Genomic DNA, 16542 nt, shown 5'->3' on the forward strand with positions numbered 1-16542 from the left:
ATTTAGCAGACGCTTTTATCCAAAGCGACTTACAGTCATGTGTGCATACATTCTACGTACGTAAAGACTATGATAGCTATATTAATGAAAGTTTTTTGTATATTTCTTAACTTTTTCAAGTGAAAAGCTTTACTGGCTCTAACCCAGGAGGATTGTCAACGATGCAGTCAGCAATGTAAAGCCCATATCATTGATTGTCTCTGTCTGGATAGGTCCTGACACTCTCTCTCACCCACCCTCCTGAAGTTCCTATGACCTGACGCACTGATTGCTGTAGCCCCAATTATAGAGCCCCACCGGCATGACTCCTGCCTCTGCTGAAAGCCTGCTACCAGAATCTGACACCAGAATCTGGCTAATTGTCATGGCCTGCGCCTGCTCTCTCGTGCCCTCCCTACTCATCCCAAACCCCTCCCTACTCATCCCAAACCCCTCCCTACTCATCCCAAACCCCTCCCTCTCAAAAGCCCTCTATGGATTAACATCCAGTGAATGTTTTTTTCTGCTGATGAAAATTGAGACCCGTCCTTAATGCTGACTTGAATTTCAACTAAGAATTTGAAGGAGTTCCACTGCTGACTGCACACATACACACCGTGTGGGTGTTATCTCTCTCTCTCTCTCTCTCTCTCTCTCTCTCTCTCTCTCTCTCTCTCTCTCTCTCTCTCTCTCTCTCTCTCTCTCTGTCTCTCTCTCTCTCTCTCTCTCTCTCTCTCTCTCTCTCTCTCTCTCTCTCTCTCTCTCTCTCTCTCTCTCTCTCTCTCTCTCTCTCTCTCTCTCTCTCTCTCTCTCTCTCTCTCTCTCTCTCTCTCTCTCTCTCTCTCTCTCTCTCTCTCTCTCTCTCTCTCTCTCTCTCTCTCTCTCTCTCTCTCTCTCTCGAACTGTCTCTCGCTCTGTGTCTTTCTCACTCGCGCACGCACACACACACGCAAATACACAATTTGATATTACACTTAGATGTAACAACATTGTAAGATAATATCTATTCTGTATATAGCTTGTATGAAACTAGATATGCAGCAGACAGTCTTATAGAATCAACTTAATCTAAGTCAGAGCAATCTAACTGTTAGACACAGTGTATTCGCACCCTTCTCTTGTTTCACTCTGAATAATCACAAGTTTATTTAAAGGTAGCAAAGTGTTGGTGTCACCTGAAATGTGTGAAGTTTGTAAAAAACTGTTAACATTTTAAGAAGTTTTAATTTGTCACGCTCAATAAATATGCATGTAATCTTCTGCGAGATAGATTTTTCAGTTTTTATTACATTCATCCATGGACTCATCTGCCAGTATTTTACTCCGTGCCATATTTTACATTTCACTGATTAATATATTTTTTATTAATATATGTATTAAGTTATCTGAAATTCCCTTTGATTTTACGGAACAATAAAAAAGATCTGTCATTAAATGGTAACTTTCACAATATGGTTTGTTTTAATGACCACCAGACAACCAGGTCAGTGAAAGGTCAACAGCCATTGATTAGCATGTCACACCGGGCCTGTAGTTGGATCATTTTAGCTTTGTTAACAGGAGGCCTCGCCTCTCCCAGCTCACCTCTGTATTTCCTATTAGGGGTACTAACCGGATTGGAAGTGTCATCCCCTGCTTGCCTTTATAGCCCATTTGTGCCTGATCTGGCAGAGAAAGCGAGACCTCCAAAAAATGATGTTCATCATGCACTTTCCATGGAACTGAGCCTATCATGGAAAAATCCCCGTACAGTATGTCCCTGACTCCCTCATAAACAAACAGACTATTTTTTATGACACCCAGGTTTGTCTTCTCAGGAGCTTATTTGGAGGAGCTTATTTGGCTCTCTTTGATTTGCCCTTGAACAATCCATTTACTTCCTGTATCGAAGTTTTGGCAGCATCTGGCCATGCAACTCAGATTGATTATCATCACTTCTCTGGCTTAAGTCCATTCTCCACCCATAACAATCAACAAATTGGTGTCAGACCTTTTGTCTTGATACAGAGTGACAAACTCAGCATTGCTTACTCCGAGACATCAGGCTTCAATTACAAATCTGCATTTAGCTGAGGACAGCAGTAGTTGTCCCTCGGGACTGGCTTCTGTTGTCTTTGATGTTTAAGATGACTGACAAGCATTCTGCCAAATCCTTACTCAGCTCCTTAAACTGCAGGAGAAACATTTCTCCTGTAAATACCTATCTTTCCATGTCATTGGAAATGAATCACGGCCATTTCAACTCATGCTCATGTCACCACCTAAGAGAAACTTCTCAACAAGACATTAATTCTTCATGGCGACTTCAGGACAAGGCTGTGCTATATTTGTCACAGGCGTTTGTCATTCCCTTGAACTCAAATCCATTTTATATAGATGGAGCAATTGAGAAGTGGCATGGCTTATCTAACTGCGTAAGCTACTCCTGTCTATGGAACAGAATGTGAAAGGAGAAAACCACATACTGTATGTATGGAGAGATGGCCACCTTTATCACAAAACGCAGTATTAAGACAGTTATTACAATTCAATAGCGGTAAATACTGAACCCAGCAAGGGAGCCTACATCTGAAGTATAATTAAACAAATACCATGGTAGAATAAGAACATGTACATATACAGTGCCTTGCGAAAGTATTCGGCCCCCTTGAACTTTGCGACCTTTTGCCACATTTCAGGCTTCAAAGATATAAAACTGTATTTTTTTGTGAAGAATCAACAACAAGTGGGACACAATCATGAAGTGGAACGACATTTATTGGATATTTCAAACTTTTTTAACAAATCAAAAACTGAAAAATTGGGCGTGCAAAATTATTCAGCCCCTTTACTTTCAGTGCAGCAAACTCTCTCCAGAAGTTCAGTGAGGATCTCTGAATGATCCAATGTTGACCTAAATGACTAATGATGATAAATACAATCCACCTGTGTGTAATCAAGTCTCCGTATAAATGCACCTGCACTGTGATAGTCTCAGAGGTCCGTTAAAAGTGCAGAGAGCATCATGAAGAACAAGGAACACACCAGGCAGGTCCGAGATACTGTTGTGAAGAAGTTTAAAGCCGGATTTGGATACAAAAAGATTTCCCAAGCTTTAAACATCCCAAGGAGCACTGTGCAAGTGATAATATTGAAATGGAAGGAGTATCAGACCACTGCAAATCTACCAAGACCTGGCCGTCCCTCTAAACTTTCAGCTCATACAAGGAGAAGACTGATCAGAGATGCAGCCAAGAGGCCCATGATCACTCTGGATGAACTGCAGAGATCTACAGCTGAGGTGGGAGACTCTGTCCATAGGACAACAATCAGTCGTATATTGCACAAATCTGGCCTTTATGGAAGAGTGGCAAGAAGAAAGCCATTTCTTAAAGATATCCATAAAAAGTGTTGTTTAAAGTTTGCCACAAGCCACCTGGGAGACACACCAAACATGTGGAAGAAGGTGCTCTGGTCAGATGAAACCAAAATTGAACTTTTTGGCAACAATGCAAAACGTTATGTTTGGCGTAAAAGCAACACAGCTCATCACCCTGAACACACCATCCCCACTGTCAAACATGGTGGTGGCAGCATCATGGTTTGAGCCTGCTTTTTTCAGCAGGGACAGGGAAGATGGTTAAAATTGATGGGAAGATGGATGGAGCTAAATACAGGACCATTCTGGAAGAAAACCTGATGGAGTCTGCAAAAGACCTGAGACTGGGACGGAGATTTGTCTTCCAACAAGACAATGATCCAAAACATAAAGCAAAATCTACAATGGAATGGTTCAAAAATAAAAATATCCAGGTGTTAGAATGGCCAAGTCAAAGTCCAGACCTGAATCCAATCAAGAATCTGTGGAAAGAACTGAAAACTGCTGTTCACAAATGCTCTCCATCCAACCTCACTGAGCTCGAGCTGTTTTGCAAGGAGGAATGGGAAAAAATTTCAGTCTCTCGATGTGCAAAACTGATAGAGACATACCCCAAGCGACTTACAGCTGTAATCGCAGAAAAGGTGGTGCTACAAAGTATTTACTTAAGGGGGCTGAATAATTTTGCACGCCCAATTTTTCAGTTTTTGATTTGTTAAAAAAGTTTGAAATATCCAATAAATGTCGTTCCACTTCATGATTGTGTCCCACTTGTTGTTGATTCTTCACAAAAAAATACAGTTTTATATCTTTATGTTTGAAGCCTGAAATGTGGCAAAAGGTCGCAAAGTTCAAGGGGGCCGAATACTTTCGCAGGGCACTGTAACTACCTTTGTTTGCGAGCAAGGACTGAGGCCCCCATAACCTTTAACAGAAATGAGAGAGCTGTAAAATTGCACAGAGGGGTTTCCATGGTTGACATGTATTCTGGCACGGAGGGTTTCAGTCACAGCAGGAGATTTTGGATTACAGTCCATTTGGATTACAGAGGTGTTGCCACTTGATAAATGACATTCAACCGCAACAATACTTTGCCTGCTCCCCTTGTCATTACCAGTGTTGCCCCTCGTCGCTATTGGCGTCTGTGTTGCCACTATGAGTGGTGAGTGCTGCCATGGTGGTGTAGTGGTTGGCTGTGGGGCGGCCTGCTCTGTGTTTGATCCCAGTCGAGGTACCTCCACGCTCTGAGGGTGACCGCTGCGGTCCATCTGGCTGGGGCTTTAATCAGGGGATGCATTCTCCTGACTGGCCCCATCCCTTCGCTGTGCTGCCAGCCTGCCTCAGAGCACTAGAGCCCTCCTAACATGCTAACCCTGAACATTTCATCTTTCTAAATGTCACTTCATGGTTTACTGCTCCTTCTTAAGATGCTAGTAGGAAAGCGAGTGCACAATGCTACTCTGCCATATTATAGTTCAACAGCATATATGCTTGGCGAATAGCTTTATCTCGTGTGTGTCGTATTAGCTGTTTATTTTTGTTGATCAATGTAACATGTTCTGTTTAGGTAGGCATAGACTTATGCTTGATAAAAGGCAATGCATTAATAAAGTATGTTGTGTTTCGTCCTGCCCTTGACCACTGTAGCCACAAAAAGGAATGAACTCAGTGTTCTGTGTTCCGTCCATCTCTCTTTTTTTACCCCCTCCCCCTGCACCCTCAGGAGGAAATAGAACGAGATTGGGAGAGTAAAGAAATCAAGAATGGAGAGAGCAGCAAAGAAGGATACCTTAAGGAATAATTACCATACATAAATATGCTTTTCTCCTGCTTTAAAATTGGTTATTTTAGTCTTGTCACTGATGTCCTAGCCATCTAAACCTGAATGCTGCTGTTAGAAAGGATTCATTATTAATGGCTTGGAAAACTACTGGGGATGATGCTTTCCCAGGGCTGTGAAGAGAACCGCTATGTCTCTAAGGAAGTATTGCCTGGCCTCGCAGGTTTTCCTCAGTAATGCACTCATGTCAGGCACATATAATTTATTCATGACAACAGCCGTCACTTTTACAGCTCCCAAACAATTAGTAGATCAATAAAAGGCATCGGCTAAGAAACTACAAATTCTGGAAAACAGTGTTGTTCGTCAAGATGTCACGATTCGGCCACAGTCTGTCGCTCAAGTGTTGGCCACGTTTGTCACTTCCTACCAAAAGGCAGTAAGCTGTGAGCTAAAGCATTCTCTAATCTCTTCTTTTAAGATGGCGGTCCGATGCTGATGGCTCTCGAATAGCAGGTGCAGCCATTTGACCTCCCTTTTTTTATGTCACAATGTGCAATTTGAATATAATTATATATATATATATAGATGATCTTGACTGTAGCATAATGGTCATTGTTATTGTTATTGTGAGCCTAGTCAGCTAAGAGAAATTACAATAGAACTACACTGGTCAGTGGGGGTAATGCATCCTTTGTAATGTCTTGAAATGAATGTATGGAAACAGTTGACTGAAAATGGCATAAACTGTGACTGTTTTCTTCAATGCCCTTTCACCGTTCTACTTGAATTAACAGTAACATTCATGGCTGTATGTACACAAACAAGAGTAAACCTCGCTCTCAGGCAATAAAGACACGACATAGTTCTGTTTTTTTCCTCCAACATGATTCCTTTTCTAATTACTCTGTTATAAGCCGTGAAATAACTGTGATTGGATATAAACCAATGGCCACAGTGAGCATACAGTATATAAATGTGTCTCTAAAATTAAATTCCAGTTTAATCAACACAATAGAAGTGCTCTTTGCGGTTGTAAGAGGAAAAAGCACTTGTTAAACGCTCTTACATAACGGGCAAAAAGTCATGGTTTTCAAGCTATCATCACAATTGTATGTACATTCTTTTGTGTTTTCTCTGCAGTCGTTTCTTGGCACTGCTGTCTTCAAACGAAAGCTTTTATTTCTACTACAAAGCTTTCACTGTCCACCAATTACACTGTTCAGATGTTCATTTTCCGCAGCAACACAATCACATGCAACTCTCAGTCGATAAATAGACCCCTGTCACATATACACACAGAGCAGCGTGAGTGGCTTCTCCTCGGAAACCTTGCCATTTGCCTCTCTATGGGTGAAATCACAGGCTGTTACTTCCAGGTTGGGGTACGTGTATCCAGAAAGCTGACCCTTAGCTGGGTGTAAGCTTCAGGTCTTTCTTTTGGGTGGCTATGTTTTATGGATCACAACCACCTCCCCTTGTACAGTGCTTTCAAAAGGTATTCATACCCCTTGACATATTCCACATTTTGCTGTGTTATAGCCTGAATTCAAAAAGGATTAAATATGTTTGTTTTTTTCTAACACATCTACACACAATAACTCATAATGACAAAGTGGAAACATGTTTTTTGACATTTTTGAAAATGTATTGAAAATGAAATAGTATTCACACCCCTAAGTCAATACGTGTTAGAATCATCTTTGGCAGCGATTACAGCTGTGAGTTTTTCTGAGTAAGGAGCTTTGCACACCTGGATTGTATAATATTTGCACATTATTATTTTTTAAATTCTTGAAACTGTCAAGGTGCTCGACAGCCATTTTCAAGTCTTGCCGTAGATGTTCAAGCCAATTAAAGTCAGAACTGTAACTAGGCAACTCAGGAACATTCAATGTCATCTTAGTAAGCAACTCCAGTGTATATTTGGCCTTGTGTTTTAGGTTATTATGCTGCTGAAAGGTGAATTAGTCTCCTAGTGTCTGTTGGAAAACAGACTGAACCAGTTTTTCCTCGAGGATTTTGCCTGTGATTAGCTCTCTTCCATTTCTTTTTATCCTAAAAATAACTCCCTAGTCCTTGCCGATGACAAGCATACCCATAACATGATGCAGCCACCACCATGCTTGAGAATATGAAGAGTGGTACTCAGTGATGTGTTGGATTTCCTCAAAGGGGTATTCAGGTGCTCTTCTTTGCGAGGCATTGGAAAAACTCCCTGGGGTTTGTGGTTGAATCTGTGTTTGAAATTCAATGCTCGACTGAGGGACCTTACAGATAATTGTATGTGTGGGGTACAGAGATGAGGTCATTCAAAAGTCATGTTTAACACCATTTGTCATAACAAAGGGGTTCTTCTTGACTCAAGACATTTCATATTTGTATTTTTAAAACATTTGTAAAAATAAAAAATAATAAACATAATTACACTTTGACATTATAGAGTATTGTGTGTAGGTCAGAGAGGCTGTAACACAACAAAATGTGGAAAAAGTCAAGGGGTGTGAATACTTTCTGAAGGCACTGTACTGTATATCCATCTGGTACTTCAGCACCATGGACAGCAACATTGCTAGCATGTTAGCTAATGTGATCACTTTGCAGACAAGATACATAATAGGGTGGCTTGGTATGCAATGAGAGAGAGAGCAAGAGAGAGAGAGAGAGAGAGAGAGAGAGAGAGAGAGAGAGAGAGAGAGAGAGAGAGAGAGAGAGAGAGAGAGAGAGAGAGAGAGCCACCCGTCCTCTGCGGAGCACACAGAGTCATGGCCGGCCCTGCCTCCTCTCTTCTCCTCTGGCTTAGGGAAGCTCTTTGCCTGGCTGGAGACACCTGCTCCACTCAGCAGTGACGGCTCCCAGCGGGACTCTGGCTCAGCTGCTGCTCACCAGGCCGCCCCATGCAGCACCGGCCCCCTCTTAGTGTGACACTGCCAGCCTGCCCTCCTGGCCCTGCCTTCCATGCAGGCACACACGGTGCAGTAGCTACCACACCCATCTCAGAAACGAGAGAATCATGCAGGGTGGCTGAGAAACTAGCTTATGAATTGTAACCCACAACAGCCAATCACACCTTTTAATGTGTGATATCTGAAATTAATTGTTACATGATGTCACTGACTTGACATGGTCAGGGTAATTGGCATTCATTGGATCTTTACTGGGTTCTTTACAAGAAGCTGACAGAGCATATCCATATTGTTTTTTTATGGGCGTAATTAGGATGTAGTAAGCAAGTAACTACTCAGGTAGCACAGTATCTTCCCCTGAACATATTCTCTAACACCCTTTTTGTGGACTTACACTACAATAATCTATGATAAGAGCTTCTACAGCCTATATGTATTTAACAGTTGTACTGCAGTGTGAGATGGGCTGTTCTCTTGCAGCTGTGTGCAGGTGACCGCTGATTGACCTGCATGATAAATAGCACTTTTGTGTGCCATCCTCCAAAAACGGATGATTGAGCACGGTTCTGGTACCTCATCTGTCTTGGCTCATTCTTACTCATACTGACGTTTTCAAAGTTCAATGATTCATGTTGGTATTTGCATGTTATGAATTGGGATATCTTAGATCAATTCACTGAATATTGGTCCAAATCCACCGTTCAACAAATCCAGGTTACTTCATCATTTCATTCTTCATAGATAGTACATCCTAAAAAATGATGCTCCTGTCAGTTAATCAATATCAATCTATGGCCTTTGTATCCAAGATATGATTTTGTGTCGCAGTTAGGCTGGTGATTCTACCTCCTTGGCACAGTGCGCTGCCTCTCTCAGAGATGATACGTGCCTATCTTTATACTGCACCTGTTTGTGCGTCAGCAAAGGCAGAGTTGTTGAGCATAAATGAACTAATTTCCCGGGGTAGATTATCCAGAGACACACTGCAATCAGGGAAGGAGGAAGTGATGGAAGCGGCAGATGGAAAGAGCTAATCATTGTTGTGCAATAGAGATGACCCTTACAATTTCGGGGGTGTCAATATGCCATTGCCAACGCTTCTGATTGTTGTGATGATGCATCAAATGAGTTTGAAGTCAAATCTAACCTTTCTTTGTTGAACCGAAGAATGGAGTTACCAAACAAAGCACAGCATTCTAAGAAAAACAACAGCTGTGTGATGACAGTAATCACAGGCTCGCAACAGCATTCAGAGCAGAACAGGCACTAGGTTCTGATAGAGAACTCAATAGAAGTTGTTCGACATCCTTTCAAACACACTGTTCTCTAGGTCCCGTGCAGCCTGACAAATGGCGGCCTGGACTCCAGGGACATTGTTCAAGACTGCAGCCATTTAGCTAAGGATGTATCTTGTTCAACCAAGTGATGTATTTTGCTTCAACACTTTGCTATACTGGATTCCCTTTAAATATACTTGAAGGTGTTCAGTATCATACCAGTAAAATATTTTTTAAATTTATTATGGCTTTTGATTTAAGATAGATCATCATTTCAAATGTTGTCAATCCTGCTGTTGTGATTATATCATACTGTAGCACAGCCATACAGTGATATCATGCAGGTCTCACACCGTATACATCTCAGACATCTAGGACTCAACATTTTGGTCTCTGGTATTATAATAGTACGCCTCACATCCACCAAAAGTATAAAATAATCCTGCTCTCCAACAGCAAAGCCTCAACATTCTTCCAGCACATGTATCTAATGTATGCAAATGATCTAGCTGTGCTTAATGAAGGTGCCATTAATCATTGTAACGATGGTCTGTTTTAACCAGGGTAATCACAATCCCAGTCACGCCTCATATATTCTGACTTACATACAACTAATATAGTCACATTTATTTGAACAGGAAGTCGAATAGTATTTGTGGGTTTTCAGGGTCACATAGAAACAGGGTGATAAAACATTTTCCCCGGTTTGTGCGCATTCCAATCATAGCTTTAGAATGGTCTGCATAATCATTATCAGATATAATGAAAATGCATACAAACATCCACATCAAGTTCTTTAGCTCACCCAAACACTAAATGCTTTTTTATGTGTTGCAATTAAAAGGCTTGAAAGAGTTGATTTAATAACTTGCCATAACCTCTCACTACCCATTATTATAATCTACTATTCAATTTTAATTTCAGCAGAAATTAAGGCACTGTGTGGTACTATTATTATGTGAGAGAGAAATTACAGCATCAAGCTACTTGTCATCAGCAATTTAAGTCTATTTCCTCTGTAGTACAACACTAGGATTCTTCACAGGCAGCTAGGGAGCATGACTGTGTAGCCTATGTGAGAATAGTCTGTATGAGTGAATAAGACGGTTCTGCCAGGTGAATAAGAACATTAAGTCTTTATAGATGACCAAACATTTCCTCTGCAATCGTGTACAGTCAACAGAAGACCTCAATGCTGTCAGCATTACAACAATTTCTGAAATATTCTGGAAAGCTCTAGGGTGGGAAGCTGAGCCTGTTTGAAGGGAAGCCGAATGAGAGCCCATCACAGATTAGACACCCACAGTTTCATGTCAATTTAATGCAGTTTTTCTCATGCCTCTCTTCCCCTTGAACTACACTCTTCATTAGAAATAGCACATACTGTAGACTCGAGTTCTAACAATGAGGAGGAAGACTTGAATAAATTATCTCTAAGATAATGTCCCTAATGGTTTAACTTCAGGTTGACTTAGTTGCCTGCTTTACATAATGGCCATCAAGAACAACTATCTGCATTACATAATGAAATCAGATCAGTATCCTGTCTAAACAAATCTCTTATGTAAAAAGTGAAACAAATAAACTACTCTATATCCATACTTCTAAATGCTCTCCATACAGAGCATCAGGTATTAATGGTAACATTCATATCTTACAGTATTTCATCATTGTGGCAAGGTTTCAGTGTATTGCAGTAGCCCTGTATTTCTCAGTTGCCGCACATCACATCTTCCAGTTACGAGTGTCAAGATGGTAAATGTACCCAACCCCACACTTTTCAAAGAAAAACTATTACCTGACGCCATATTACATACTACTTTCCATATTCTAATTTACTTTCTGTTTCAGATTCAAATGTAGTTTAAAAAGACATTGTTTATAAATATTGAGGTAACATTATTTCCATGCACATACAACACATAAGCCATAAGCACACACACACACACGTACAAAATGCACATAAAGATGCAGGCATTGGCAAACTATGCATGCAGTGAGCCTGCTACACTGAATTCATACACACTTCACATGCACTCTGCCGCTCTTACTCCCAAGATAACGGACTGATTGACAGAGGGTTAAGGCAGAGTAGGCGGTTGTAATTGAACACACATAAGCATGTTAATAATAGCTGCTAATACAATTCCTGGGGATACAGTCATCTTCCTAAACTGATCTATTATTTACTGCTCTCTCTCTTTCTCTTTCGCTCTCTTTCGCTCTCTCTCTCTATCATTTTTTCTCCTGTTTGTGTTTTAAGAGATGGAGATATTTCTGTCTATCCTCTTACCAAAAGTGACCTGGACCCCATCTGGGTGGATGGGAGATCCCTGGGAAATAGCGGCGAGAGCCTCTCAGGGACGGAGCCGTCAGCAGTGGCTAGTCCCGAGAGCTGGGGGTACCGCACCATCATCTTGAGATGCTGCTCACAGAGTGCACGCTCACACACAGATAGAGAGAGCGGGAGAGGGAGAAGAAGGAAGAACAGAAACAGGAAAGTAGGAAGGACAGAAACAGAATGGCAAAGGACAGCGGGAGTGAGGGGGAGAGAGGAAGAGGAGGCAGAGGGCAATCACAGTACACTATACACACACACAATCACACACACACAGACATGCAGACACACAGGCACCAACCACACGCTCACACACATACGCACACACACACACATGATGGGCGATTCCTCAAGCAAGCTTAGCAATGATAGCCACCTTGCTTTGGGGAAATTAGGGGAAATAAAACAGTTGTCACATAAATCAGCCAGCCGCCTAGCCTTCCAATTGTTACTGCAAGCAAGAATGAGTGAGAAGCGTTGTGATCCTTTTTCTATTAGCAACCATCGAGCTTGGCTAATACGCTAAGCTCTGGTCCTTAATCAACGCTGTGTCTCTACACTTTACACAGAAATGCACACACACAATAATACACAAGACAGAATGGTAGGCAGCACATACACTGGGGAGGTGAGAAAAAACGAAGCCAATTTTTCTTTACCTCATTGCTCAACAAAGCAGCGTTGAGTGTTCGGCTGATTTCGAACATCTTGTAGTCAATGCTTTTTCTTGTCCTTTTCTTATTTTCTAAGGGTTCCCCTTCAGTGATTTTCTCCCTCTTTCTACTGGAAATGAGAGTCAGTCCCAGGAAAAAAGAAAGAAAAAATTAATCAATTAAAAAATGAGAAAAAATCCTCTATAATTTCTTTTGTGTCAGATTTTTGTCCCCTTTTCCCCCTGCTTTGGTACACCTCTGGTGGATGTGGAGCTTGTGCCCAGGGTCTCGGCACACAACTGAAGAGTCAATTTTTTTTTATCTCCCCAGAGTCAGCACATTAAAACAAGCAGTCGGGCTGGCGGGCTTGTTCCCTTATCTGTCCCCCGCACACTCGCTCACACAATGCGCTCCGATCCTCACACTGCTCTCTGGCAGATTAGCTTGTCCCAAAACATAGCTCTTGGTTTAAACTCCCTCTCTGTCTCTCTTTCTCTATCTCTCTCTCTTTCTCTCTCTCTCCCCATCTCTCTCTCACCTTTTCTTTCTCTCTCTCTCTCTCTCTCTCTCTCTCTCTCACACTCTCATTCCATCTCTCTCTGTGTCGCTCTCTCCCAACTCACTTGCTTGCGCTCTCATGCAGGCAGCTACAGTTCACTGTGCTACCACAAGGTGGGAAGACTGTTCTAACAACAACAGCGACACCACCACATCTGCCTGTTCTCCCTGCTTTCTCTGTGTTTCCCATTTCCTCTTTCTCTATGTGTATAAGACATGAGACATAGGGATCAGGCTCATTCCTTCTCTTTTTTCTGCCCAGTCTTCATCTCAATAGGAACACTTAGTAGTAGGACGATGGAGCACCATCATCAATTACAGGGATTCTTGAAAGACGGGGCAATCCCAACTTTTCCCCCACATATTTTTCTTCATATTAACCAAATTTGAAATATATATTTTTATAGACCAACGTATCAGCTATCTCGCCTCTTTTTTTTATGTATCATAAAATGCAACTAACTGGATTTATGTCAACTCCGTTAGACACCATAAAAGGCATTTCGTTTTTACATTTACTGTCCAACAACTGTTTAAAGGCCTTGATTGTTCAATTCTAACATTATATTAATTACATATGTAACACAAATCTTCAAACCTTTTGTTTTATACCACTATATAATTCTCCAGGGCCAATTTCATCAGCATTTTGGCATGTTTTTCTCGATTCAGAATATAAAACAAGATTCATAAAGGAAACATGATCCTTTATGTCTAGCACAGCAAATACTTTAATAGTTTAAGCATATATTGCAGAACAGTGATGAACATATTGTTTCAGAATATTTACTAAAAAAACATCTTAAGGGGGTTAACAATGACTTCCGGAGATGACAATAGGTATTCAAAACAGACATGTGTTTGCCTCTAAAAGTAAAAGTTCAACACAAACATTTGTAAAATATGGAAAATGGTTCATTTGACAATCCTTAACAAAAACATAACCATTCTATAAGATCTTTTAGCACTTTGACGAGGGTTGACGTTAGACATAAATCTGAGTTTACGTTTTACGGAGTTGACAAATCGCATATTTTTCTTCTTTACTCAGGTGGTATACAAAGTAACAATTTAGTTTTTCCTCAGTTGCTTTATGACCATAAAAACGAATTAAAATGAACATATTTTAACACAAAGTCCTATTCTATCTTAATCTATAAGGGAGACGGAGTTGACAGGTAATGGTTGTGACCATGGTGATATCAATAATGTTTGTTTAAATCTATCAAAAGTAGAATACTTTAGGGACCAGAGGTTGTTTTGATGCAGTACATGTCAGGAGATGGTATAACTGACCCAGCTCATTTCTAATTCATTTAAGATTTTAGACAAATCTGATTTAACCAAAACTTCGGACACATTTTTTTTTTAGGAATCACAGTTTTGAGATAAATATTCCTTAAAGTCAGAGACGGCTATTGCAAGAAACTACGAGACCCCTTTCAGTAAATATTCATTTTGCCTGTTTTAAAACTTTTAAACACTGTTCTGGGGAGAAATTTGAAATTGTGATCCCTTGCTCTGGACAAGGGCATTTCCTGGCACATAGCCGGCAGTGTATTTCTTTTCAGCATGCCATGTGGGAAATAGCCACATACAGTAAGTCAAGAAATTGGTTTAAGTACTGTCTCTGTAGAGTAAGATACTTTAGGTTTGTACTGTATGTAATTCAAGGTTTGGGATACAATACTTACTATGTAACAGCATGTTTATACAACCCTAATACAACAGGAACTCCAGTGTTACTACACAGGTGTAGGAGAAACAATGAAAAGTGGTAAAGTGTTACCACTCCTCCTGAACATAACATGATGTAGGTCAAATCATTGGTCAAAGGTCAAGGTCAGACGATGGATCATTATTACATTATTGTCGACATCACATCATGTTACTTTCCTATAGTCTCCTGAAGATGTACAGTATTTCTACTGAATATAATAAACTGTGTGATGACACCGTTCATCAGCTTGGTGTGACTTCCATCTTAAAATACAGTAAAAAGGCAAAAGTATCAGTACCTCCACAAGCAGCATGGCTTGTCTTTGTCTCCAGTGCTGTATGTGCTTTTTCTCCTGGCCCCAGGAGAGGACTGTGGCCAGTTAATAGCAGCCTATTGACACCGGACCATCTGCTGGTATGGACCACAGCCAGCAGAGAGGAGAGAGTCATTGCAAGCAGAGGAGCGAGAGTTACTTCAATTCTCCCCTAATGCTGTTAATGTTGTGCATTTGAACGTGTGATTATGTGCATATGTGCATGGATATGTAAACGATAGATGGGGAAAGAAAGGAGAGAGTGAGAATAAGGCTGAAATCTTATTCACATAGAGAACAAGTGAGACCATACAGCACTATCAATATTACTACTGGGTGTTTTTTTCTATCATGGCCTTATTCTTACATGTACCTCAAAAAGGATGTTACCATGTACAACTGGCTTCAGAGTCATTCCATGTCATTTCAGCAAGCCATGACACCCACCATCTCATATTGCTCTGAAATTGTTTCTGTAGTTAGAAACACATACAATTGGCATTCCTGAAACATTATTTTGTTGAAATATAAATTGATCTTGGAGAAATTAAGCACATTGATTGCACCCAAATGTACCATTTTAATTTATAGGATTCAGATAATACTCAATAAATATAGTACCCAACATCCAATTTGGACCAAACATATTCCTGACAATGAGTAAGACATTAGAAATAACACAAAATGGTCAAAAGCCACCCACGGAACCCCCACGTCCCACGCCAATCCCGTCCCAACAACCAGTATACTGTATCAGTTCTCTATGTTTGACAAGCAGTATGAAGCTGTGGTTTGGAGTATTGCTTCTCCATACCATGTAATGTATGAGTCTGGTAATGGTTATTTTCCTTCATTCAGAGAAATTAGTCATTGGAAGTCGCTTGCCCCATATATTGTTTCACTTTTGAGAGGAGCAAAACTCCTGACACTTATACCACAGCATTTGTACAATCAATATAAACTATCAACATTTGTCATTTCATTTTCTAATGATCTGTCATTCGGTAAAAATGCCTGGGTGAGAATAAATAATAATATCAAGCAAGCATGGGCTGCGATCACCACATAGTGACAGACGTTGTCAACAATGGAATAACTATATGGACTGACAAAGTAGCTGACTAAACAATGTCAAGTAAACAGACCAAAACAACCACAGAAACAACCAAAGTCGTCAGGAAATAACTAGAATGGCCAACAATGACTAGCTACAGATTCTGATTCATAAACGATGTTTGGAGAAGGAGAGATTTTAGCGCTGAGATGAGTGACTGTGAGTAAGTGAAATAGGAAATGGGGAATTGAGAGCAGAGGGAGAGCGGCTTGTTCTAATCCAATCGTTGCAGCAGACTCAACCGATAACGTCGCCCGTTTCTTTACAGACAGGAGAACTAGCCAATAGTTGTTTAGAACACACAGCTCTTCACACTGTTAGAGTGAAAGAGAGAGATCTGTAGTCAATGAACAGCATTCTCACGTAGGTGTTCTTTTTGTCCAAGTGGGAAAGGGCAGTGTGGAGTACAATAGAGATTACATTGTCTGTGGAACTTTTGGGGCAGTATGCAAATTGAAGTGGGTCCAGGGTGTCTGGGAGGATGGTGTTGATGTGAGCCATGACCAGCCTTTCAAAGACTTTCATGGCTATAGGTGTGAGTGATAC

At 40.8% G+C, this 16542-nt stretch overlaps 1 protein-coding gene across 4 annotated transcripts in view; it reads right to left on the reverse strand.

The window, feature by feature from the left end:
* The window catches only part of LOC118359138 (ELAV-like protein 4), an 87641-nt gene extending 74784 nt beyond the window's left edge, over positions 1-12857 (reverse strand). The window contains exons 1-2 of one of the 4 annotated variants that reach the window (XM_035737422.2): positions 12298-12857; positions 11594-11725 (exon numbers count right to left, since the gene is read on the reverse strand). In XM_035737422.2, coding sequence (XP_035593315.1) covers positions 11594-11725; positions 12298-12345 — 180 coding nt within the window. In that variant the 5' untranslated portion in view covers positions 12346-12857. The remainder of the gene's footprint in view (positions 1-11593; positions 11726-12297) is intronic. The other 3 variants (XM_035737420.2, XM_052480439.1, XM_052480436.1) reach the window with 3 other exon arrangements.
* Between the last annotated feature and the right edge of the window lie 3685 nt (positions 12858-16542).

Source organism: Oncorhynchus keta, chromosome 26 (genome assembly GCF_023373465.1).
Source record: "Oncorhynchus keta strain PuntledgeMale-10-30-2019 chromosome 26, Oket_V2, whole genome shotgun sequence".
Lineage (NCBI taxonomy): Eukaryota > Metazoa > Chordata > Actinopteri > Salmoniformes > Salmonidae > Oncorhynchus > Oncorhynchus keta.